The following is a 26,514-nucleotide window of genomic DNA, read 5'->3' as shown; positions in this document are numbered from 1 at the left end:
CCCAAATTCACCTCATACATGTATTATGTCATTGTCCAGATGGTGGGACTACGTTTTACCCCCTAATAATTACCACGTGGCCGCAAATTCGACATGAAGGTTTGCAAAGTTCGCCTCCCATTGAAGTCAATGGGGCCCGCGGCGAACGGTCGGTTTCGCGAACGTTTGGGTCCGTTCGCATTTCGCGTTCGCGAAACGTCCCGTCGGAAGTTCGTCCATCACTACTCATGACACATGTTTATCCTCATGACACATCACAGGAAGCACCTCCATGGTTAACAGAGGACAGATTCCCCCCCCCCCCCGATTCTCCGGTGAAGACTGAGGAGAAGAATAAATTTAATACCTTCACCATCTCCCCATCATTTGTAACCAGACGTCCTTCCTCATTCTTTATGGGGCCAATATGGTCTGTCCTGCCTTTTTTACTGTTTACATACAAACATACCTCTATGCCAACCTTGCACTTCAACTGATTCCCCACCAGCTGGAGAAAACCATCCCCTTCTAGTTCATTAGGGCATGGCCTGGGCATGTCCCACATTTCCCCACCCACCATCAAAAAAATGCAATGTTTTCTTTAAACAATAAATAGAGATTTACATTTGATTATATACTTTTAATTTTTTTTCTTTTCTTTTTTTTTTTGCCTTGCAAGACTGTCCCTATCTTGTTAATTTAAACATGGACAGGGACAACAAGACTGTGACTAAAACATTTACAAGTGATCTCACCCACGGACTACTCGGTTTCAAAGCTGTATTGAGGCACAGTGCTATGACAAGGTCATCCAGTGCCCACGGCAAAGATGCCAAACTGTGCCTCCCCAGTTAATGATGTGGAAGTTTAGGGGATCCTATGCCCAGCAGTTACTTACTTGTCAAAATAACTGCCACTGTCACTGTTCCTTTCAGCCTTGTAACAGAATGAAGACACTAGCACCCCTACAGTAAACCATTGCGCCCAGGGCAACCCCCCCGCCACCCACCCCTTGTCCTGGCCCTGCTGAGGCACTAGCCTGCTGTACGAGACACATCAGAGAGGGCCTTCAATGCAGAAGGGGGATTTGTGACTGAAAAACTGAATTTTAACTTCCTCTGCAAATGTTATTGCTAAAATCAATAAAAGTATTTTATATATGCTTAACTAAGAAAAGACCAAACACTTTTTGTATATATAAGAATAGATACAGAAGGTTGAAGTCCACTGAAGGTGTGCAATGTTTTGGGTGCACAGTTTTTTTTTACCTTTTTGTTTCAAAGGATGCAGTGAGGTGCTGCAAAAAAGACAGCTCTTGAATGGACTGTCAGTAGCAACTGCCTAATGCACTGTAATCACTCATAGCTAATAATCTAAATAAAAAGGGGAAAGACCCCAATTAATACAGTATCAATTAGTTGTTGTTGACAGATATTAGTCCTTTTGGTGTACAGATCTGCGCACATTGGCAAGGCACATACTGTAAGAAATGTAACTTTCACCACATCTAATGTCTCTCTACATTGATTTTGTTCTGCAGCCTAAAAAAGAGGCACTGCTCCCTCCATAAAACGTACTATACATCAAATCTTAAAGTGATTGTAAAGTCTTGTTTTTTTTTTTTTGCAATAACAAACATGTTATACTTACCTTCTCTGTGCAGTTGGTTTTGCACAGAGCAGCCTGGATCCTCCACTACTCGATCCCGCTTTGCTGCTCCTGGCCCCTCCTATCGAGTGCTCCTTCAGGCAGCAGATTTCTATGGGGCACCTGAGTCAGAGCTCTGTGTATCCATTCAGACACAGAGCCCCGACCCAGCCCGCCCCCCCCCCCCCCTCTCCCCTAATTGGCTGAAAATGATTGACAGCCGCTGCAGCTATTGTGTCTCAGCCAATCAGGAGGAATGTCCTGGATGGCTAGAACACTCAAGGACATCGCTGGAGAGAGAAGGGGCTCGGGTAAGTAATTAGGGGGGTGATGGGGGGGGGGCTTCTACACACAAAAGGTTTTTTATCTTAATGCATAGAATGATAACATAAAACACCTTCTGCCTTTACAATTAAAGACTAATGCCCTGTGCACACGGTCAGACTTTGTGTGATCGGATCTTGTTGTCAGAAAATCCGATCGTGTGTGGGCTCCATCAGACTTTATCTGTCGGAATTTCCGACACACAAAGTTTGAGAGCAGGATCTAAAATTTTCCGACAACAAAATCCGATCGTGTGTAGACAATTCCGATGGACAAAGTGCCACGCATGCTCAGAATGAATTATGAGACAAAAGCTTTTGGCAATGGCTACTGCCCTTTTTATAGTCCCGTCATACGTGTTCTACGTCACCGCGTTCTGAACGATCGGATTTTCCGACAACTTTGTGCAACCGTGTGTATGCAAGACAAGTTTGGGCCAAAATCCGTCGGAAAAAATCAGACGGATTTTGACGTCGGAATGTCCGACCGTGTGTACAGGACATAAAGGAACAAGGGAACTCATAAACAATGATTTTCAATTTGCAAAGCGCTCTTTACAATCAAATGAAAAAACAAGATTACTATACACCTTTGTATTCCAAAAAACAGCAGATTTGGTATTTAAAACAGAGCTCACTCTCATCCAGGTCCCCTTAACCCTTTCACTGCAACTGACATATGTCATATGTAAACTGAGCCTGTGCTATTCTTCAGTGCTGTCTTGTCTAAAGCATTCCTGTGTATACCTGCAACCTGTAAATCTGCATCTAGATTGTTATATCATTGTTATCTACCCGGTTTTTCTTGACTACTCCTGAACTCTGCCTACATTGATCCCAGCTTGCCTTTGACCACACTTCTACCTGTTCCCCTTGCTGCTGCTCCACTGATTTGTTATAGACTCTGCCTGCATCCTGACATTTCTCCTGTCTATGCATCTGTACCTGATCCATCTGCCAGTGTATGACCTGGTTCATCTTACTCTACTTATGTCTCCATTGCTGCTGGACTGCCTGCTACAAGCCTCTGCTGATATTCCACGGGTGCCGATCCGGCACTCCTGCTCCACTGTGGTCCACTGACAGTCTCAGCCTGCTCCTGTCTCCTGCTCACTGGTGCCCATCTGGCACTCCTGCTCCACTGTGGTCCACTGACAGTCTCATCCTGCCATTGTCTCCTGCTCACTGGTGAAAACCTGGCACTCCTACTCCGCTGTGGTCTACTGACAGTCTTCCCCTGCTTGTTCATGAGTCCATCCAGCTCTGCTGCTAGCAAGACCAATAGGCATTCATGCCACTCTGCACTCCTGCACTACCTGTCTGCTCTATCAGGGGCCCCATGAGCCAGAGATATAAGAGAGGCCTACTTCACTGTGTCAGCCTCTTTCACTATGTATGTGACAAAGCTATCAACTTAAGACTATAGGCCCCTGATGTGATAACAATACAGTTAGGTACAACAATAAAAACAACAAAAAAATGTAAGTAAAAAATACTATTATGTGCTCATACATGCATTGACACACTACCTGCATAAGCAACAACTGCTTCATACATTTTAGCTATTATTGAGCTGGATTGAGATAAAAAATTCTAGGGCCATCACTCATGGTGGCAACCCTAGTTTGAGCTTTGGGGTGCACGCCCTATTGCAATAGGCTCCACAACACCTATGGGGATATGCCATTATGATACTGCAACTCTTAATGCTTATTCTGTGATTTATGGGTATGACATCTCGATGAATGTATGAATATATGGCATTACAATGTGAAGTGATGGGAACTGATACGGCATTACAAATCATGGAAGCTGCACAATAATGCACATTGTTTTACATGTCTATATTCAGCTATGAGACTGGGAAATCTAGTTTGTGGCAACAAGACTGTTGATAGCAGATTGTATCTGCGGGTTAATATTTTTAGGGGGCTATTGGTCAGGCACCATTCATCATGATTGACATGGATTTGCATCATTGGATGATGCAATTGATGATGGATGTACACTGTAGAATAATATTTTTTTTAAGGGCTTTGTAAAACATGTGATGTATTTATTTACTGTTTACATGTTTTTGTGAATGAGTACTTGCAGTACTATGTACCCACATTAGTCATTCACATAGAGGAGGTGGATATCTGGGGTTTCCAGATTACAATAGCTCTGCCCCCAGCAGACCCCCACATCCACCTGCCAAGGGTGTAGGGAATAGGCCCTTGTCTATATTAACATGGGGACAAGGTGCTTTGCCAGGGGGCCCTCCGGGCAGGGTACCCTCACCATGTTGGGGGAATGTGGTCTGTCATGGTACAGGAGGGAAGGCTGCACTCTAACCGCACCCCTTTCCTAGCCAATCAGGATGCATCCTTGGATAAGGTTCTGGTATGGATTTTGGAGGCCCCACGATTTTCTCTTTTTTTCATGAAGTCCCCTAAAATCCCATATTAGACCCCTATCTAGAATAAATGTCTGGTATGGATTTGGATGAAACTTCCCCTTTTTTGCACACTCATTGGTTGTTATAGTGCACTTTAACAACATATTACTGTGTGGCTACTGGCTAAACTTGCTTCTAGAGTAGCAACCAGGGGTTTCCATAAGTGAACAGGCTAAATCTGGCCACTTAGTTAACCCTGGTTTTGCGAATAGTGCACATGCAATCTTTAGTGCAAAGCCTGCATGGCCAGGAATGCAAACCTCATTCCTAGTTGCCAATAACTATTGTACCTCTTTAATTTTTAGAATTGGTTTTGAAAAAAAAAATGATTCTTTACTATAAACAACATACACAGTTTCTCTTGCACCCTCTTTCAAAGGAGTGGCTCCACTTTTGTTGCGAAATAAACAAACTTGCATGGGTGATCAATGTACATTGCAGGGATTTTAACACATTTTGTAGCAGATTCCTACTTGTTGTTGCTGTGAAGGTATAGCTCTTCGTTTCTGGTTGCATACTCATTCTGAATTTGGTTCATTATTAATCATCTGATCCACTTTCTACTCTAATGAGGAAAGCAGTGTAAGCATTCCTTTAGAAGTGATCAATCATTGGAAAGCATCTCACCAAAATTGACATTTCTATTGTAGGGGGTGCCTAAAATCTGACTTTTATCTTAGTGTAATCTTCTAGAAAAATCAGTGAGCCAATTCCACAAGCGTAAAAAAAAGTAAAAAATTCAAAAAGTGTAATTAAAAAAACGTAAGATTTAAAGTAAGCAACTTTTGGACCACTGCCTGTCTCGCACCGATGAGATAACTACGGTATGTCTAGGCAATCCAGTTTGGATTTCTACACAGATGGATTATTACTGAAGATTCCCTTTTAGCATACAAATCATTCTTCATGCAGAACGACAACAGCATGCTTTCCCTTTACACCCCAGGTGGCCTTTTCAGTTTAACCATTTTTTATAAGCTCTAGTTAAATGCAAATTACAGACCTGAACATAAATTAATAACCACCTAAGCATATATTTTCTGAATGCAAAGGTCATATATAATTAGAAAATAATATGTTTGCTCTAGTATATAAAACTATTTCTTTCCAGCTACTGTTAAAAGGCTATTTCCTGTTCAATACATATTATAGTGAACCAATACTTTTTCTTTCTGACATATACAAATAAATTGAAACCTAAAAATGTATATAATTGTAGCGCCGGCTCCTGAAGAGCATGTGCTATGTGTTTTGTCATTTAACTTTTCCTGGAACCGCAGTTTGGTTTTGGGTTTAATTACTCAAAATTTTGATCTCAGTACCAGTCTAGCTGAACTGCATGGTGTTCTGCCTGACCATAGGTGGCGCTGTCATCACTGGCAGGGTTTAGAATGCAGTTTAGTTGGGTGCATTGGGAGTTTATTCTCTCTGGGAATCAGCCCAGTGGGAGTGTCACTCTTGTTGTGCATTCTGGGAGAGGGTACTTAAGGTGCCTACGTCACGGGCTTTGGGGTTCCGGTCCAGAAGTGCTTTCTGACTGTTTGGCCCTGGTCCTCCTGACCAACCCCCAGGGCTCTCATGGCCTGGGGTGCGGATCCACCCGACTCCAAGTCTCGGGGCTGGCTGGCCTGAGGCAAAGAAACCAAAAGAAGGATTCAGAGGTGGTCCAGTGCCGTCTTGGTTTGTGGAGAGGTCCAGCAACTGTGGAGGCATCCAGGGGAGGACTCTTTGGGAGAAGGCCACGCAAAGGTTGGCTTCTCAGAGGGAGCCTGGAGGCTAAGTTGAAAGACCCCAAGTGAATCTGGTCTCGTGTGGTATCGTCGGACCGGCTGCAAGGCACTAGTACCATGTGAGGGTTCTTCGAGTTGTCTACATCTTTCAGTTCTATTCAAGTGTTGTACAACAAGTCTGTAGCAGAGACTTTATTCAAGTGTTGTACAACAAGTCTGTGGCAGAGACTTGGTTTGATTTAAACACCCTGTTGGCTGCTAGGCCTGGTGAGAGAAGGACTATCCAATAAGGGTGAGGATCCAACTGCGAATGGCTATTCTCTGGATTTCCTAGTGTGAGAGACTTTTTCCTATTTGTACTAAGAGTACCTGGACTTTTCTACCTAAACCCTCTAACCGTAAGTTGAGAGACTGTGTTCGTTTATCTTTTTTTGCTAATAAAAATTCCTTAAGTGGATCTGGCGTCAATATCGACAGTTCTTGGGCTATCTACCTTGGGAAACCCCTAGACACACATGAGGTCAAGAAGGTAACGGTAAGCCCAATTAAATCAGCCGCTCCTTCGGGAGTCAGTGCTAAATAATCATATAAGATTACCTATACAGAGATGACAATTTACACACATGCAAGTGTAACGTAGAACTAAATTCAAAACTTTTTTTTTTCATTTTGTATAGAGTAAACTATAGTGATATAACCGAAGTCAGCTTTTTTTGCCATCTGTGATTCATTAGGGGCATTTCCTTTCACTTCCTGTCCATACTTAAAGAATCCATGGTTGTCACCAGGGTCACCAGAATCAGTGTCCCCATTGGAAAATGTCCCCTCTATTACTGTTCTCGGGACAACCCAAAATATGGCGTTGTATTTACATTCACCTTTGATCATAATGGTAAGTAACATGAACAGAAAAGGTGAATCTCCCTAAAGGGAGCCCAGGCGGCAAAAAAACCTGACAGGTGTTCTAATCCCTCTACACTCTATCCAAAAATAAAAAAATAAGTTTCACCTTTAGTTATACTATATGTTTAAAAGTATCAATAGGCAAATATAATAATTTTCTTTTGCAGACTTCCTGGTGAATGCATTTTATGCTTCTGCTTAAGAGTTGCAGTTTTTTAATCCAAATATTTATGCATGTATCTGCGTTTTATATTCAAAAAATATTGCATAGTTTTTGATCTACCGTGCAAAAAGTTTTTTTTTTTTTTGTTTTTACTTTTACTTCAAAAGGATGAATAAACTTTGTACGGGGTGTCTATGTTCCTATTATAATCTTGATATCACCAAGTAGTGCAACCTCCACCTGCTCCCATCCTTGAGTTGCTGCTTGTACCTAGCATGACACAGCATGCCTTTTCTCCTGGGCATTATACACGCATTCGCTTTCTAGCAGAGCCATAGGACCTCCCAGTGGACTTTTAAACACTGCAGTGTATTAAGCAGCAACCAAGACTGCAGACAAGATCTAGTCTCTGCACTACACTATCTGTACACAGTCCTAATTTTACTGTATCTAATAACTGATAGAGAGAGAGAGAGTGGAAGTGACTATAAACCAGGGGTCTAAAACTGATGGCCCTCCAGCTGTTGCAAAACTACAAGTCCCATGAGACATTGCAAAGCTGACAGTTACAAGCATGACTCCCACAGGCAGAGGCATGATGGGGCTCGTAGTTCTTGCAACAGCTGGAGGGCCACCAGTTTGAGACCCCTGCTATAGACAGTGCAACTCAAGGTGCCCATTAACTCACTTATCTTGAATGCTGATCTGTTCACCCAAAGAAACATGCCATTATATGAACAAATGCTACATTACCTGAAGGCTCCTAATAAATAATTACTGAAGTAACCTTACCAGTAGGCTTATACTAGCAGAAGGGTCACAGTACTAGTGGGCTCGCATTAACAGAGAGTAATTGAGGAGGGCCAGAGTGGTCTAGAAACTAAAGGTGGCAGAGTAGGGCCACATTAACACAGTACTTATGTTTCAAAGGCAAAATTTTTTGAAAGAGGTAATTTAATTATGCCGCGTACAAATGACCCGACTTTCCGGCAGACTAGGTCCGACGGACTTTCGGCAGAGTTCCAACGGACTTTCCGAACTAATGGACTTGGCCACACATGAATGGACTAAGTCCATTCCTAAGTCTGTTCGTTTTGAACGTGATGATGCAAACGGGACTAAACAAGGAAGTTCAATAGCCAGTAGCCAATAGCTTCACTTGAGGTTGTATTTGGTCCGTCAGACCAGCACACAGACGAACAGTTTTCCAGATTTTAGTCCGTCGCAATTATGTCCGTCGGATAGATTTGAAACATGTTCTATTTCTCGGTCCGTCTGATTTTTCTTTGATCGGACTAGCCCACACACGATCGGATTGTCCAACGGACTAATCCCTTCAAACCTAGTCTGCCGGAAAGTTTGGTTGTGTGTACGCGGCATTAGTGTAGCAATGTGGTAATGTGGTAATAGCTGTTTTAGTATACATCAACATTAATACATTTATATAGCAGCAGCATATTCCACAGTTGCTTTGTAAAATAGATTAAGCATTCACCAATCACCACACTACCTGTCATAATATCTCTGCAACCATTGTACAGATAAACACATAAGGGCCAGTGTGGTTGGCAATTGGTTAACAGACTAGTATTTTTTATTTTTTTTTTATTTGTACAAGGAAACAGGAGCAACTTGAGGAAAGCCACACTAATGCCAGGAGTTGAGCTTAGGAATTTGGTGTATTTACCGTTGACACAATAAAAAAAAACTTAAACACCTTGCTGGTTTAAAAAGTGTCTTGTTTATGCTTTACAGATGTAAAGACATTAATATTTATTTATCACCACATGCATGCATGCATGCATTAAATTGTTACTATGCAGCACTTTCAGTTGTTAGTTTGTATGCAACGCAGGCTGGAAAAAAAAACTTTTTAAAATTATTTGTATTAGTTTTAACAGTTAATTAAAAATACTTGTTTGCATTGTCAGCATTTTTCATACACTTCAGCATGTTACAACATATATTGATCTTTTATTTTACTTAACTATAATCATATATAAAATGCAATTTGCTTACGTGGATACATTTTTTATGATTATAAATAACTTTTGTTACAGATCTTCTGTAAAATTAGATTACAGTTTTTGATATTTATTCAAGAATTAATGGAGTTTTATGTTCATTTTATAGACTGATATGCAAGACACACCCCACATTGTACACTATATTGTCTTTTTCATTTTTTTTTTTTATGTTTGTTATATCATTTTTACATTTTAAGGTGGTCATTGAACATATCCTTTTTTTTTTTTTAACTTTATTTCTTTATTTGACATATTTCAATATAGCAGACCAAGTTATAACAGACCAAGTTACAGCATCAGTATATATTTTACAATTTTGTTTCCTTATACCGCTAGTACGTCCTATCCTCATTTTCCTATTTATTTCAATTGATCCGTACAAAACATCTTTTTATATTTTTCTCTTTTCATTGAACATATCCTAAACTAACAAGAATTTACAATCTTGCTCTCCTATTTTCACACTTTAAATATATGACCTTCAGAAAAAATACAGCATTCATATCATCATATCATTGATCATGAAATAATTTTAACAATACAGCTTTTTTTTTTTTTTTCACATACAGTATGATTGTACGTTTTGTATCCCTAGTTCTTCTACATTTACAATTTGTTTTTGTTCCACCAAGTAGATGTGCAAATGCAAGAGCCAAAAGTTTTACTGTCACTTTTGTTAATTTGAAATTGATAAGTAATTTTGTATCAGGGCTAAGATTTAGCTGAATAAACTGTACAAGGATTGCATGATTTGTTATGTTTATTTTATGAGTTAACTAATGTAATATATAGATAATTTATATTAAAAAAAAAGTAACCTAGTAATAAAATAAAGTAATTTATACAGTAAGTTTACCTGGAGGTATCCATAAAAAGAACATTAGCAGGAATAAACAGCTTTGGAATACTTGTGCATGTTAAAAGATTTAGATGCAATTTTAACAACAGTAATGGCTGAGTCTGTTATAACGTAGTAAGTTAGTGACAGAGTATAAAAAAAGCGGTGATGTCTAATGATAAAGCATCATTTAAAACCTCTTACCTTGACTTTTTGTATTGAATGGCAGGAATGGTGGTGGTCCTTTCACACTGGACTGCTTTGGATGCCTCTCAGGAAAATAGCCAGACATGAAGACAAAATTTGGAGAAACCAGGAACAAGAAGATGCTGGTGTGTAAATGCATGTTGCCAGGACTTTTCTGCATTGAAAAATAATCTCACTTACATTCCATTCCACAATAAATTATGATTTCGTTTTTTTTTTACTTCTTAAATTGTAAAATATCACTTGTATTTTAATATTAAGATAATGGAAGCTAACAGTTTCAGTGCTCAGTAGAGGTCAAACATCCATGTACATATTAGCTACATTCCAGTAGGGCTTTGATATTCTACCTCCGGTGTGGTGTTTTGGAAATGATCAAGTATGTTTGAATCAAGCATATAAAAAAAAATGGGTCTGTTTCTGTTCTGCAATTTCACTGCTGTTCAGACTAATAACTGACAGTTCCCTGAAGCATGCTTTATAAGTTCTGACACAACTAGGGGAAAAAAAATCTAGAGAGAAAAAAAAAAAACATGTTAAACGTAGTAAGCAATATAAAATTACCTAGGTTTACAAGTTGCTGTCATCAGCATAGAATGTACTTTGCTGCTGCTGTCTGCTTTTGATTCCTGTTCATCAAATGCACTTTTCTCAATTTCTAAAACCTGCCACATTTAAATGTTAGAATAGCCTAAATGCTAAGGTAGTTGTTCTAAGAGCTGAAGATACACTAGTCAGATTTTTTCCAATTTTAGCAATAATTCATAGCATCATTTATTTATAGCGTCCTGCAAACATAGCAATGTGCCTGAGACATTCTCCTCCCTCTGAATGGGAAGCGCTAATTATACAAAAAGTTACTCAATGCAGGAATGCTTGGCTAGACCTTTCCTCTATCATTGTTGTGGTATTACTCATGTTTGGTTGGAAAGATGGTTTATAATTGGTAATCAAGGTGTATTGGCCAGGAAAAAAAAAGACTAATCTGTAAAATCTGTTCTATCCAAAATGCCAGTAATATTTGCAATACACACTGAAAAGGCTATTCATCATAAACTTCAAAATACCATTGTTTTACTGTAGTCTCTGCTTAATTATACTATAGGGTAGAGCAGAACTGGCAAGTTCTACCCAGGAACAGGAGTACAAATAAATTATTTGTGGCTTCAGGAGGTGGCTGCTCCATTAGGGGTGCACCCCCCCCCCCCCAATCTATGTGCCAGGCCCCTAATCTACACATATGGATGTCAGTGGGGTTTCTTTTTTTTGAAGCACATGATTAGAGCATTAGGCTCTAATTTGCTTAAGAAAAAGGGTGGGCATGTGGCACAGTGCACTGTGCTCTGAGCCCACCCAGTTGTGTGACAATAGAGAAAATATTATTCACTATTGCCTTCCTGCTTCTCCTCCCGGCCAGTCAAGATTGACTAGTTCATTTTAGGGGAATAGAGGCGGTCAAACACTATACAATCTGATTGTACACTTTCTGTACAATCTTCTTTAGCTTTATCAAAACAAAATAACAGGATGACTCACCTATCTATCCAGTCACTCTGTATTCAATCAGACAGACCCTTGCACTACATAGTTAAAAGTAGATCTAAAGGATATTGTACAATCAGATTGTATAGCGTATGATGAGCTTAACAGACTTCTGGGGACATACTTCTGGTTTCAATAATACAGCTCTGATCTACATAGGCTGTCATGTGATTGCTCAGCTTCTGCACCAAATGAGTGATCTATACAAGATGAAGGTAAGGTACAAAATAACAGCAGAGGAAGGCACTGGCTGTGTATTTAGTGAGAATGGAGTTCACTGACAATGACTGCATGTAACTACAGAGGTTGGCAGAAGCAATCTTCTGGAGATGTAGGACAGGTGCAGGGTGTGTTTTGATGAGGTCAGCTGGTGAAGTACTTCCTTAGGCTGCCCATACGTGTTCAATCCTCTTGTACAGTTTTCTTTTAGATTTACCTTAAACTATGTAGTGCAAGGGCCTGCCTAATTGGATACAATTGAAAGCTGTTTAGTTTTGACCTCATATTACATGGTTTTTGGTAAAGCTAATGGAAAATTGAACAAGGTAATTAAAAATGTATGGCCAGCCTAATGCCGCGTACACACGATCGGATTTTCCCTCAGGAAATGTTGGATGTGAGCTTGTTGGCAGTAAGTCTGACCGTGTGTATGCTCCATCAGACATTTGTTGGACTTTCTGCCAACAAATGTTGGCTAGCATGTTCTCAAATTTTTGGCCAACAAATGTTTGTTGTCGGACTTTCCGATCGTGTGGACAAAAGTCCAAAGTACAAACACACATGCTCAGAATCAAGGACGAGCCAGAAGCACTCGGTCTTGTAAAACTAGCGTTTGTAATGGAGATATCACGTACCTCTTGTACGTCACTACGTTTGTAATTGTTGGCCAACATTTGTGTGACCGTGTTAATGCAAGACAAGTTGGAGCCAACACCCTTCGAACAAAATTCCATGGCTTTGTTGTCGGAAAGTCCGGTCGTGTGTACGAGGCTTTAGTCTAATGCCCTGTACACACGGTCGGACTTTCCGACGCAAAATGTGCGATCGGACTTCCCGAAATTCCGATCGTGTGTGGGCTCGATCTGACTTTTTCCATCTTAATTTCCGACACACAAAGTTTGAGTTCTGGATCTAAAATTTTCCGACAACAAAATCCGAACGTTTAAATTCCGATCGCGTGTAGACAATTACAAGAATAAATTACGAGACGAAAGCTATTGGATACTGGCATCTTTATAGTCCCATACGTGTTGGACGTCACCTCATTCTGAACAATCGGATTTTCAGACAACTTTGTGCGACCGTGTGTATGCAACACAAGTTTGGGACAAAATCGGTGGGAAAAAATCAGACGGATTTTGACGTCAGAATGTCTGACCGTGTGTACAGGGCATAGATACCTGGACATAATGGAAGAGTTCTCTATAGGATAAACTGGAGATTAAGGTAAGGACTGTCCTAGAATATAGAGACAGTTTTGTCTTTTCTTCAGTAGAGGCACATTAAAAGTATATTGGAACATAGGGAAGCTGGAATTTAGAAAAAGAAAAAGGTGAGCTTTTAAGTGTTGAATTTTTCCAGTCTCACTAACAATTTTTTGATATTATAACCTAAACTTTTCAGGTTTAGTACAGATATTTTTGTAAGAACATTTATGGCTTTAAACTGGCTATAGGCCTTACAATATGACTGGGAAATCTTGTTTAGCTATACCAACAGCTTTTCAGCTAAAAGACCTGTCTAATTGGTTACAAAATAAAAATATTATTCTGGTAGGCCCATATATTACATAATTTTGATAAATCTAAAGGATATTGAACATAGATTGTACAACTAGATTTATATCTGTATAGCAAGTGTAGAAAATGACCATACACTCAACAAACTGGTTGTACAATCTGTACCATGCAAGACAATGTTTGTGACCCAAGTTTATTGCTTAGAGGTCCCCTCTAAGCCCTTGTACACACGGTCGGACATTCCGACGGAAAATGTCTGATTGGACCATGTTGTCGGATAATCCGTCAGAATGTTCGACCAATAAAGTTTGAGAGCTGGATATAACATTTTCCAACAACATGTTCCGATCGGACTTTGTCCGATCGTTTGTAGAGAATTCCGATCGGACAAAGTGCCACGCATACTCAGATCAAATTACGAGACCAAAGCTATTGGCTACTAGCCACAACGTAGTCCCGTCGCAATGAACGAACGTCATCACGTTATGAACGATCTGATTTTCCAACAGCTTTGTCCGACCGTGTGTATGCAACACCAGTTTAGGACAAAATCCTTCTGAAAAAATCTGACGGATTTTGTTGTCGGAATGTCCAACCGTGTGTACAAGGGCTTAGGATGCCACTGGTTTGTAAGGGTGCAGGCTGGGGATGGGTTTGCTCAGACCCAAGACACGCAGGCAAAATAAGATGAGGTTTCCTGGCTGTCGTACCCCTCACCCAGCCATGTTGTAGGCAAACAAAAGCAGCCTCAGCTCAATCCATTGAAACTACAGCCCCCTGTTTTGCCCTGCCCCCTGGGCTTGATCATGGAGCTCATGATGAAACCCCCGGGGTCGGGGCAAAACACATTGTGGGTGTGGCCTTGATGGATTGAGCTGTGGCTGCAGGACCCTCCTCCTCTTTTTAGGTCCCTCACCAGCGTTCCTGGCTCCTCTGCCTCACTGAGTTCTGCTTCCTAAGGGGGCACTCGTGCCTGCTTTCTTTTGAACCGGCTTTGTTTGTTCATAAAACACACAGAGCATGACTTGGCCCCAGCTCCAATCCCTCCTCCCTGGCTGTGATTGAAAGTAGCAGGAGCCAATGACTCACACTGTTGAGTCTGAGCCAATGAGGAAGGAAAGAGAAAAGAGGATGAATCAAGATTGGGCACAGGTAAGTCTTTTAAGGGGTCTTGCTTGCAGAAGGATTTTTACCTTAATGCAAAGAATGCATTAAGGTAAGAAACCTTGCACAAAACAAATGTGTATTTCGCATTGTCCATTGAAGTCTACGGGACCAAAAATGGCTAAATATGTTAAAGATTTTTTTTCAATTTTTAAAAAATGCTTATGTACTCTTTTGAGTGAAGGGCAGCTCAGCGTACAAATTTAAACAGGGGCCATTAAAAAGAGTGGGTTTCTGAATAGTGAGGTGTAGTCAGGCCTAGGGAAACAAGCAGTGAATGAGGGGTTAGTCTCTCATGCACATGGACATTTGTGTTTGCATTTTTAATAAATGAAGTTAGCCAATAAAGAGAATCGTTGCAACTCCAAAGTTTCCACAATGAACAATAGCCAACATGGTACAAGATATTGCTGCTACTACCCTGTTTCTCCGAAAATAAGACCTAACGTGATTGTCGGCGATGGCTGCAATATAAGCCCTACTCCCCCCCCCCCCCAAATAAGACCTAGTTAAAGTCCTTGTAGGTCTTATTTTCAGGGTAGGGCTTATTTTTGGGGAAACAAGGTAGGGCATATTTGGGGGTATGGCTTTAATTGCAGCCATCACCGACAATCACGCTATGTCTTATTTTCTAGGAAACAGGGTAGCTTAGTAGCAAAGTGAACCAAAATGAAAGGGAATCTAAAGCCTAAACCTATTTTTCAGTTTTGGATAGAGACTGCAAGGGTTAGTGCCTTTGTCAGTTTCTATTGTTTTCTTTGTCCCTGCTGCTAACTTTTCTGTTTGTAATATTGAATATTATGATGGGGACAGAAGGTGAGAGAAAATACAACATTTTGGTTATCACCAGGAATAGAGGGGAAATCTTCCAATGAGGACAATTGTTTCAGTGACATCTATTTACGAGAGGATTTCCCTCACTTTGGAGAGTTTTTCTTTGGCTTCCTGTTACATCTACTGGACAGGAAGTCAAGAAAAAATCCCCCTGATTAGACATAGATGACAAAAAAAAAACACACATGATAAGGATTTAACCTTTTCCTACTGTACTGAAAAAAAAATGATATACTTTAAACATTTTGATAGGAGTTCACAGAAAGTTGTAACCAATAGCATTTTATTTTATTTTTTAGCCCTAAAAGCTGGCACAATAATTTTGCTCTTATAAGAAAGGGCCGTTCATTTTAACTAGAGAGTTACGAGAACGTAACATTTGTGGTCTAGGGTTGGAAACGGCTGAGAGGCACAGTCATAAATAAGTCCTGAGGAAAAGCTCATATCTTTGATAGAATGATTTCGTTAGACATCTATTTATTTGCGTCTGTAGTTTATTTCCATAGTTTAGCTTAATTCTTTACCATATAATAATTTATAAATGTAGCTGATATTTTTTTTTACAACAGAGTGCATAAAGTGCCTTTTCATTTCCTTTAAAAAAAATAAAAAATCGCAGATATTTTGGATATAAAAGAACTTTAACTTTTAATGTAAACATTAAGCAAGTGCTACTGTACAAGGACACATCAGTGGGTGGCCTTCTATTATGAGAAAGTGAGTGCTTTCCTGCTCTGCGTCTTGTGTGTGGGCTGTTTTCCTTTTTCTAATAGAATCTGTGCTCGCAAGGCCACCCACTAATGCCCTTTGTGTTTCCTTAACTCATATTATGACCTGTATACTGCATAACTGTCTATAGTCTATTGTTATTTCTGAAACAAAAGCCATGTTATTAAGCAGTGTATGGTTGGTGATGGTGAGTTTACAGATACCTAAGGATTACTTACTTGTACAAATGCTGGAGAAAGTCCTTCTCTTAAATGCTTGCAACTGATCTGTAAAGAAAAAAAAGTATATAAAATGCATTCTTGATTTTATTAGTAAAGCATACACTACTATTAATTGGGTTTGGCCACTATTAGATGAAGAATGAACTAGCAGTGAAGTCAGACACAAGTGCAGGTAAAAATTCAGAAAAACAGTAAAAGTTCTCACCATAGCACAAATGTTTACCCTGAAGGTAAGCCTGCTTAACATTAATGTACCCTTATAATATGTTATGCTATAGAATAAATTCATAAAACATTAAGGCTGGGATCACATATTTGCGCTGTGGGAATCTGCATGTTAGCGCATTTGTTATTGCAACTGCCAAAAACATGCATAATGTGCGTTGTGGTGTCGTAATGCCATTAATTCTTAAAGTGATTGTAAAGTGTTTTTTTTTTTACTTTAAAAATAATAAACTTTTTATACTTACCTCCTCTGCGCAGTGGTTTTTCACACAGCAGCTACTATCCTCCTCTTCTCTGGTTCTTTGCCAGAGCTCCTGGCCCATCCCTCCTCTAGAGTGCCCCCACAGCAAGCAGCTTGCTATGGGGACACCCAAGCCGAGTCACAGCTCCCTATGTCCATTCAGACATATACAGCACTCCCAAAATTGTAATGAATGGGCAGCGCTGCCCAATGCAATGAATGGGCAGCGCTGCCCAATGCAATGAATGGGCAGCGCTGCCCATTGCAATGAATGGGCAGCGCTGCCCATTGCAATGAATGGGCAGCGCTGCCTATTGCAATACGGCGTTCTTAACCCCTTCTTTGGCCGCTAGCGGGGGATAAAAGCACCCCACTAGTGGCCGAAAAGCGTAACTAACATGTGAAATTCCATGTTAGTCATTGAGAGCGGTCTTAATTAACACTACTGAATTAGCTCTGACTTTAGAAAAGGTTCCTGTGCTACTTCAAGGAGACTTGCACCTTAAAGTAATACTCAAGTCTTCTGGCAAAGTCTCACCGTAAGCCACAAGACTTTAAGATCGCAGCAGTGTGAACCAAGCCTAATGCATTAAAGTGGAACTTCACTCTCCCAATCAACATTGATTATTTTTAATCATCATGTTGATAGAATTAGTAAATAGATAAGAAAGTATATAATATTTACTTGTTTTAAACTTTTTTTTACATTTCTTTGTTATTTCCTGCTTTCTTGCCTAGGCAAATGATGTCATACAACCACCAAAGCATAATACACCTACAAGGGCTACCAATTTCAAAACAAAATATATTTATTGGACATATGATTGGCAAAAAGCATTGACAAGGGTGAGAAACCCCTTCTCACTGAAAAAAAACACTCGGGGGACACCCCATGAACCTCACCCCCACACTCCTCCCCCTCCTCTCACCCACCTCACTCTGGTCGCCTAACAGCAATCCCACTATGCCCAGAGCCTCCCCCCTGTGACCCACTACAGTAAAAACCTGAGCCCCCCTCGATGGTTGGATGGTCCAATAGGTGTCAGTGATCTATGTGCTATTGATCTTATAGTGGTTAGTAGGTTGAGAGCCTATGATCGTTGTAATGTCTGCCTGCTAGTTCACTTTATGAAGCTGCCTGTGGAGTTAAATGTATCCAATTGCTCTGTTGTATACTTTATATCAATGTTTATACTGACAGAAGAGAGCATTGGTAAAGCTAGTTCCATTTAAGGTATTTATTTAAGCAAGATTGAGTCAAGGACACACATACACACTCAGATAGCTGGCCGATTTTGATCTCTCACAAGATCCCCCTACCTGAGGTCAATCAGCTGCTAAGTGTTTTCCACAACACAAGCAATACTTGCATAGCAAGATGGACCCAAAGGGATGGATTCAGAGCTGATTGAGAGATAGACCATTTCGGATTACTGGGCTGACATTATATGTTGACTCACTTTCAGTGGGAGTAAATATCTCTAGCTACTATTCTAATCACCAGTTACTTGAGTTGTCAAGATATATACTTTGAATCTTTATTCGAAAGGTTATTTTAATACAGTATCAAACATTAAAAAAAATACATATCTCAGTGCGCTTAATGCCAGCGGTCACCAATCCTAGATTGGATCAAGCAAAAGGAGGCATTAATGCAACCTCTAGAAGTAAACATAAATCTTTTATGACACACACACATTCAGATGGTCGGTTGATTATAGATCTCTCACCAGCACCATCTCCCAGATAGACCCAAAGGTCTATCAGCTGCTAATTGTCATGTGGACACCATCTTTCAGTGCAAAGCAAACTGGACCTAATGGGAGCCAACGGGAGCTGTATTGTATGGGGGTTAGGTTTCTATCAAACCATCCAGCATGCCATAACAGGTTTTTCAGCATAATTAAGGGCGTCTGTGGGGGCACACACCACCCCCCTCCCCCCCATTTTTTAACTGCAACCTGTTTTGTTATATGTTCATGCATTCATATCTCGCTCATCACCTACACTAGTCTATAGTTACGTCTATATCACGTCTGGGGCATGCCTCTGCTACAGTGTAGCTTTACCAATGCTTTTCATATGCTACATTATTGTTTTATGGAACTTCTCACATTGCAATGTGTCAGCCAACTCACTGAAACATAACAGAAGAAGCTTGTGAATATATGTAAGTCACATCAAAATTATTTTAAAGGGGTTGTAAAGTCAGAAGATTTTTTATCTTAAATGCATTCTATGCATTAAGTTAAAAAAACCTTCTGTGTGCAGCAGCCCCTCTGATATTTACCTGAGCCCCATCTCTGTCCACTCTCTGTCGTGTATTTCTCAGCTGTCCAAGACTCTCCCTCCTGATTGGCTGAGACACAGCAGCGGCACCATTGGCTCCTACTGCCGTCAATCAAATTCGGCTAGTCAATCAGGAGAGAGAGAGGGTGGGGCTGGGCCACGTCTCCATGTCTGAATGGACATAGGGAGCTGTGACTCGGTTCGGTTGCCCTCATAGCAAGCTGCTTGCTTTGGGGGCACTCAACAGGAGGGAGGGGCCAGGAGCAGAGAAGAGGAACAAGAGAAGAGGAGGATCTGGGCTGCTCTGGGCAGAACCACTGCACAGACGAGGTAAGTATAGCTTGTTTGTTATTTTTATAGAAAAAAAAATTGACTTTACAATCACTTTAACCACTTGCCAACTGGCTTACGCCGATATACGTCAGCAAAGTGGCATAGATGTGCAAAACAACTTACCCGTACGTCACTGCATCATCTGCCAACACTTGACAGTCTAGAGTTATGAGAGTGGTTGGATATAGGCATACAGTTTTTGAAAATGTATTATGAATCTGGCTTGCATGATAGAAAAAGCCTTATACTATATAACCTATCATTATTTACAAGATGTTAAGTCAAACACAAAAAAATTGTTTTACATACAACCAGCATAAGTGCCTGGATCTCCCATGATGGGGGCCACTTGTCCTTCTTTTCACAATAACACTCAGGGTAGGAGGGGCAGCACTAGGAGCCAGTCAGGATCTGCTTATGCACATGTGCTGACAGGGAACACACTAATGTGACAAGACTTATCTGTGTGTTGTTGGTTCTTCATTGTACATTTAGCAAAGAGTTGACAGCACTGTATTTCTAAACTCTGACAGAGAAAGTGACATAACAAATGACTGACAAAATTAGTAATCCTAGAGGATAAGACCATTCATACAATATACATACAATTCATTCATACAATTCGTACAATATAGCAATGTGGAGTAAAGCTTTCATCTGGATCCATCAGGTCTCTGATTTTCTACCTTGCAGACTTCTGAACCTACAAGACCTTAAATACTTCTGTAGCTGCAGAACCTGTAGAAGTATTACCATGTACATTTACAGTATAGCTCAACAACTAGGTAATTACAAGTGGTTAATTAAAAAAGCTGAAATGAAGCAATAGGATCCTTTTCTGTTTCAGCTTTTAAACTGAACCATATCAGTGCTGTGGGCACAAAACACTTTCATCAAATCTTATATTATGGTCCATAATATTTTATTGGTCACTAATCTTGTACAATATAAAGATACTGCATGCAAAATTATTAGACAAATAGTATTCCTCATGATTTATTTAATTGTTGAACAAAAGGTGCACAATACTTTCAGGTAATCAAAACAAATTTACCTTTTTATCACAGAAAAATAGATATTAGTGTGCACAATTATTACGTAATTATTGTGGAAAATTATTAGACAACAACATTTTCTTTTCTTGTTAAATGTTCATTTTACATTTCTGCTGTAAATGTAAAGAAAAAAAAGGTAAAATACATATAACAACAACAAACAAATGACCTGTGCTTCAATTAAGGCTTTAGGACAACTGTACACATTGCTCAGACTTTAGAAATTAGATTTTGCTGTTGTGTGCTCAGCATGAGCATCTTATGACTCCTATGACTTGGAATTGAAATCCACATCATTATAATTTTCTCTAGAAAAGTTAGGACCATGCTAAAGATCATGATAACATTTAAATTTGAGAGTACACTAGGCTTTGTGGATTCTGTACTGGAAAACAACTCTGCAAGTATGTACTAAGAACTTTAGCATTTTATTGTCTTAACTATAATACCAGTTACGCTTTAAAATTATTAGGAAAACATTTGTTTGTAACTTTGGGCATGGTGAGTAAAGGTTAGAACTAGGGATGAGCTCCCAGCTTGGTCTAAACTTTGCGTGTTCAAGCATTTATTGGAATGCTGGATTTCTGGCTGATTTGACAGGAGACAAACATCATATACATTAGCAGGTTTTTCTCCCAGTACTATATATGGCAGCCTCCTGCTTCACCGTTTACCCAACACATCCTTAGCAACTAGTGATGTCACCAGCCCCATTCATTTGCTAACCAGGAATCCCCGGAAGGGAGCATCCACAGACTGCCTCTCATGTGAATGAGCCCCTTTGTTTAACTCAGCTATCAATCGTTGGAGCTGTCATTCGTGGCCATTGGCCAAGCAGTTGTTGAGAATAAACATGTCATGAGTTAGGCAAGATTTTTTCTTTTAGCGGGTGTTGTTCATTGACGACATGATTGACAATGGATATACATCATGGAACTTTTTTATACCACTACTGTACATGACAGCTTCCCACTGATAATGGTTATTTCAAATGATGGTAGGTGCCTCTTATTTATTTAGATTCTGGTGGTATCTTGGGACACCCTTATTATTAAAGGGGGGTCCAGATTATTTTAAGGTACCTGCTTGCTGGCCCTTCATTACCACTGGTTTGTGAGGAAGAGGCTCTTGTCTACATCAACAATGGGTGAGGTGCTTTGCCAGAGGGTGTTCCCCTGGCAATGTAAGCCCCCCCCCCCCCCCGCCCCATGTTGAGAGCATTGGATCTTGCTCCATGGACCTTGTTTAGGAAGGGGGTGCTTGCTTGTTCCGCCTCTTTCCTGGCCTTTTTGCTTTCGTTTTGCATCGGGTTTCCCCTTAAAATTCATGGCAAACCTTTATACAAGCATGTAGTCTGGCAGACCCAGAAAAGGGAGGGGGGGGGGCAAGTGTCCGTTTCCCTGAACCATACTAGGATACTTGTCCTCAACATGGTGAAGGGGGGGTATACCTTGCCATTTGTTTTTTATGTTTTTGTGTGTGTGGGGTGTTCCCCTTGACATCCACACAAGACCCCCATCAAGCTTAATGATCTGGCATGTATTGTTAGGTGGAAACCACATCCCATTTTTTTCTGTGGGGTTTCCTATTAAAATCTATCCAAAAGAAAAAGCTGCGCTAGAACTTATAATGTGCCAGAATCATAGTATAACATAATATATCTTGTTTTCAAAAAATTAACAAAAACTGCAAAATAGTGCAAAAATTTATATAAAGTTAGTTTAAAAAACATAAACAGTCCAAAAGGAGGGGAGAAAGGCAAGATGATGAATTTAAGTCTATTTCAGTGACTCCATAAAACACCCTTCAGGTATATAGCAGGTGCACCCAGAGAAAAGAGGTTTATCCACCACCAGATTCAGTGAGGCTTACCAGCTGCCAAGATTTCTTTTTAGGGAGATCATACGAGCTTGCAAACAGGACAATCACTCCTGGTCCCTTTGATAGGCTCTGCTGGTGTCTCCAACTCCTGTACCCCCTTCTCAGAGCGTCTCCCGTTCCACCATAATCAAACACTTCACAGGAATCTCCGCTGACTACATAACTTCTGTTACCACCCCGGGAAAGTGAAACCTAAACCGTCCCGCCGCACCTACACCTCTATACAATAGTCCTTCTTCACATTAGCTCGCCCCCAAATTTCATTGGCTTAACGCGAACGATTCCCCATGGTGCCCCATTATTGTTAGAGGGGGCTTTTGGAGCACACTTTTGGAGTGCATATATTCAGTGCCTCAGAGGAAGGCCCATCTTAGTGATGTCACATATATGTGTGAACTTCATTTAAACAGGTGTTTTATAAGTGCAGGAAATACTTGTTCACCCTGCCAAAAAATACAATGAGCTAGTAGCTTCTTGTGCATTCCCATTCTGCTATACTGAAATCTCAGACACCATTATCAGCCTTGTCTGGTTGACCTCTATGACCCACTTAGGGACTCTCTTAGGGTGACAAAGTTGTTCCTCTATAGCAGGGGTCTCCAAACTATGGCCCTCCAGTTGTTCAGGAACTATAATTGCCATCATGCCTAGTCTTGTCTGTAAATGTTAGAGTTTTACAATGCTTCATGGAATGTGGAGGGCCATAGTTTGGAGATCCCTACTCTATAGGTTTAATAGATTGAGTGAGTAGGTGTTGTCAATATAGCGTGTAACTGACAGAATCACCATGTGGAAAAAAAAGCCTGGGAAAAACAATAAAGCAGCCATCAAATGTAAGGAAAAGTAAGCTGCAATAAATTACAGTTCTGTGCTTGGGTTGGTTTAGATGCACTTAATTATAGAGCACCCATTACATTGCATCTATAGAATTCACATTAAGATTATCTTTCCCCATACCAAACCCAAAAAATCATGAATATGTTTGACATTATTTTGTATGAAGAATATTGAATAATGAAAAGGGATGTGTATGTGGATAAAATGTAAATAAATGCACTAAAAAGTTTACCTGTTTATAAGGTGTATTTAGCTATTCTAATGCTTTGGCCATTGTACATGCCTCTTTGACATAATCATTCTGCTTTATACCACTCATTCTTGGAACTGCTTATGGAATTCTTTCCTATGGCAATACAGGATTGGCCAAAACCCTGTCAGCTGCCTTAGCAGGGTGTCGCTCCAGACTTGGCTCCATACTCATGTCTGCCTGCTTCAATTGGCTGAAGTCCTTTCCCTTTGTGACTAAACTACTTTGGCAGCATGTTTCACATTAGTCCAGTTTGTGTATTACAGATTGCAGTCTTTGCCTACTAAAAGCAGCAGCCAGATCATAATAATAGTGTGTGGCTGTTTAGGAAACCAGTTCAAAAAAGAAAACACGTATGAACAGATACAGCCAATTCACATTCATCAAATATTAAAGTAGTCACTTCACAAAGCTGGAAGTTAATTGCTCCAAATGAAAGTTTTTTTCATAATGTTCTATATTTTTTGGCTTTGACTTCCTGGACAAAGATATTGTAGAAAATCAAAGCTACTGAGGTTTTCTGTTTGTGTGTTTTTTGGGACAGGAAAAGCGTGATTAGATGGCACCAGTTTTCAATTTTTTGTTATGTGAGCTTGAGAACTACAGAAAACAAGAGAATCTGGGTGTGTCCACTTTGGGACCAAACTATACATTGCTAGGGTATTGTAAATGCGATAAGGCTCCTAGAAGTTGGCAGAAGCCTTCAACAGTGTTTCAAAACCTAAACCCGGCCACAGACAGAGCAATTTTCTTTTCTGCAATGAAAATTTCTTTAATTCCCCCCCCTGCAGTCAGTGTTGATGGGGGAACCCCTCCTGTGGAGCCATTGTGTTCTCCCGACGGGGGTGGCAAAGGGAGGCATAGGGGGTTGTGGTAACCCGGGGTAAAAAATTGACAAACCTTTACAACCCCTTTAAGTTAAATCATCAAAAAGCAAAACAATTCATAGTTTCAGTGTTACAGACATCCCAAAGGCATAGCATTGTTACATATTTACATAGTAGATGAGGTTGAAAAAAGACCATCAAGTCCAACCTATGTGTGTGTGATTATATGTCAGTATTACATTGTATATCCCTGTATGTTGTGGTCGTTCAGGTGCTTATCTAATAGTTTCTTGAAACTATCCATGCTCCCCGCAGAGACCACCTCCTGTGGAAGGGAATTCCACATTCTTTACTGCTCTTACAGTAAATATCCCTCTAAGCAGTTTAAAATTAGAAGAAAACAGGTTTAACCTTAATGAGTGACCACTAGTCTTGTTAAACTCCCTTTTGCAAAAAAGTTTTATCCCTATTGTGGGGTCACCAGTACGGTATTTATATACTGAAATCATATCCCCTCTCAAGCGTCTCTTCTCCAGAGAGATTAAGTTCAGTGCTCGCAAACCCTTTATTAGCTTTGTTGCCCTTCTTTGTACTCGCTCCATTTCCAGTACATCCTTCCTGAGGACTGGTGCCATGAACTGGACAGGATACTCCAGGTGCGGCCAGACCAGAGTCTTGTAGAGCAGGAGAATTATCGCTTTATCTCTGGACTTGATCCCCTTTTAAATGCATGCTACTGCATAGCTATTTAAAATCAACCGTTAAATTTGGCATTTAGAAAAATCAATTTTTTGAAAACTGAAATACATGTACATATAAAAGTAACACTATTAGTCTAACATATCTCATTTTGGGCACTAGGTGGAGCTGGATCTATCCATGTTCATTTTCATGCATTTTCCATCTTGCTTTCTTATGTGTGTCTCAACATGTTTATGTGCATTTTATGTGCGTATTGTACATTTTTGGTTTTAGCAGATGAGGATGATTTTCCTGTAGTGACATCATGAGGGAATGTGTTTTCCATGTTTTCTGTATATGGTGTTGAGGAAACATGGCTGATTTTACACTGCTGTTTGAAGCTGCTGCAAAAGAATATATCCTGCACTGTGGAAATCATTTATTTTCTGTGTCTATCTTTGAAATAGTGTGTAGAGGGATCATGGAGAGGGAGGCTACAAATATCCCTCAGGCATCCCTCACTGTAACAGAAAGCCTCAGCTGCAGCCATCTTATCTGACATGTGGCTAAAGAAAAGCCATGTTTTCAGGCAAGGTGTTTTTAATCATGGGATGAAAACCTGACATATGCTAACCCAAGCACTTTAGAAAAAAGGCACAATACATGCATTTTAGCGCATACATATTCTTCAATGGATCAGAAAAGACATCTAAAATGAGACATGCCTCATTCTGACAAATGCGGAACAACGCAACAGACAGATGTGAACAGGCTCAATGGACTCAATGTAATTGTATGACATATGCATTTCTTCGCCTTCAAAATGAACATAAAAATGCAAGGGTGTGAAAAAGGTCTTAATCTTACATAGCACCCTCCTTGGTAGGTTGCTAGATGGTAGGTAAATTGAATCTATTTGAGTCTCACTGTAATAAAGCGAAATAACTCTTAATTGCTTTGGTCTGTTTGGACTCTCAATGGTTGCAAAGTTTGACTATAGTTGTATTCTGGAGGCTTCTAGAACATAGGGAAGGGAGAGTCAGATTAGGCTGCTGACATATTGACTGGTACTCAGCCAGTCCCTGAGGTGTGCCCAGCAGGGGGCTGAATAGATAATAAATAGTTTGAGAGGGAGATAGCAGGGGTTCAGTTGGGTCTGGACGTTCTATCAGCCCAAGTAACTAATGCCTCAAAGGATGCCATTTTTGGTGTGCTGCTGATGTCCACCATGGTCCTGGTTGTGGCAGAGTTGATGGACCTACACCTGCAACTGTATTAACCACCCAGGGACTTCGTCCCAGAGGATCCTGTCAGAGGAATCTCGCTAAAAGGCATCTGGGAGCTAAGTCTGGACAATTGTTCTGTGGTCTTATGATTAGCAGATCCAGGCGCTATGGAAATGTAGGTGT

At 40.3% G+C, this 26,514-nt stretch overlaps 1 protein-coding gene across 1 annotated transcript in view; it reads right to left on the bottom strand.

Annotated features, from left to right (window-relative positions):
* COL10A1 (collagen type X alpha 1 chain) overlaps nt 1-26,514 on the bottom strand; it is a 150,649-nt gene that overhangs the window by 62,877 nt on the left and 61,258 nt on the right. Inside the window, exons 2-3 of the mRNA XM_077487084.1 lie at nt 16,484-16,531; nt 10,255-10,411 (exon numbers count right to left, since the gene is read on the bottom strand). Of these exons, the coding sequence (XP_077343210.1) occupies nt 10,255-10,396 (142 nt within the window). The 5' untranslated portion in view covers nt 10,397-10,411; nt 16,484-16,531. The remainder of the gene's footprint in view (nt 1-10,254; nt 10,412-16,483; nt 16,532-26,514) is intronic.

This window comes from Lithobates pipiens, unplaced genomic scaffold (genome assembly GCF_037356315.1).
Source record: "Lithobates pipiens isolate NorthernLeopardFrog02 unplaced genomic scaffold, aLitPip1_a1.2 Scaffold_18, whole genome shotgun sequence".
Classification (NCBI taxonomy): Eukaryota; Metazoa; Chordata; class Amphibia; order Anura; family Ranidae; genus Lithobates; species Lithobates pipiens.
This window is presented reverse-complemented; position numbering and strand designations above follow the sequence as displayed.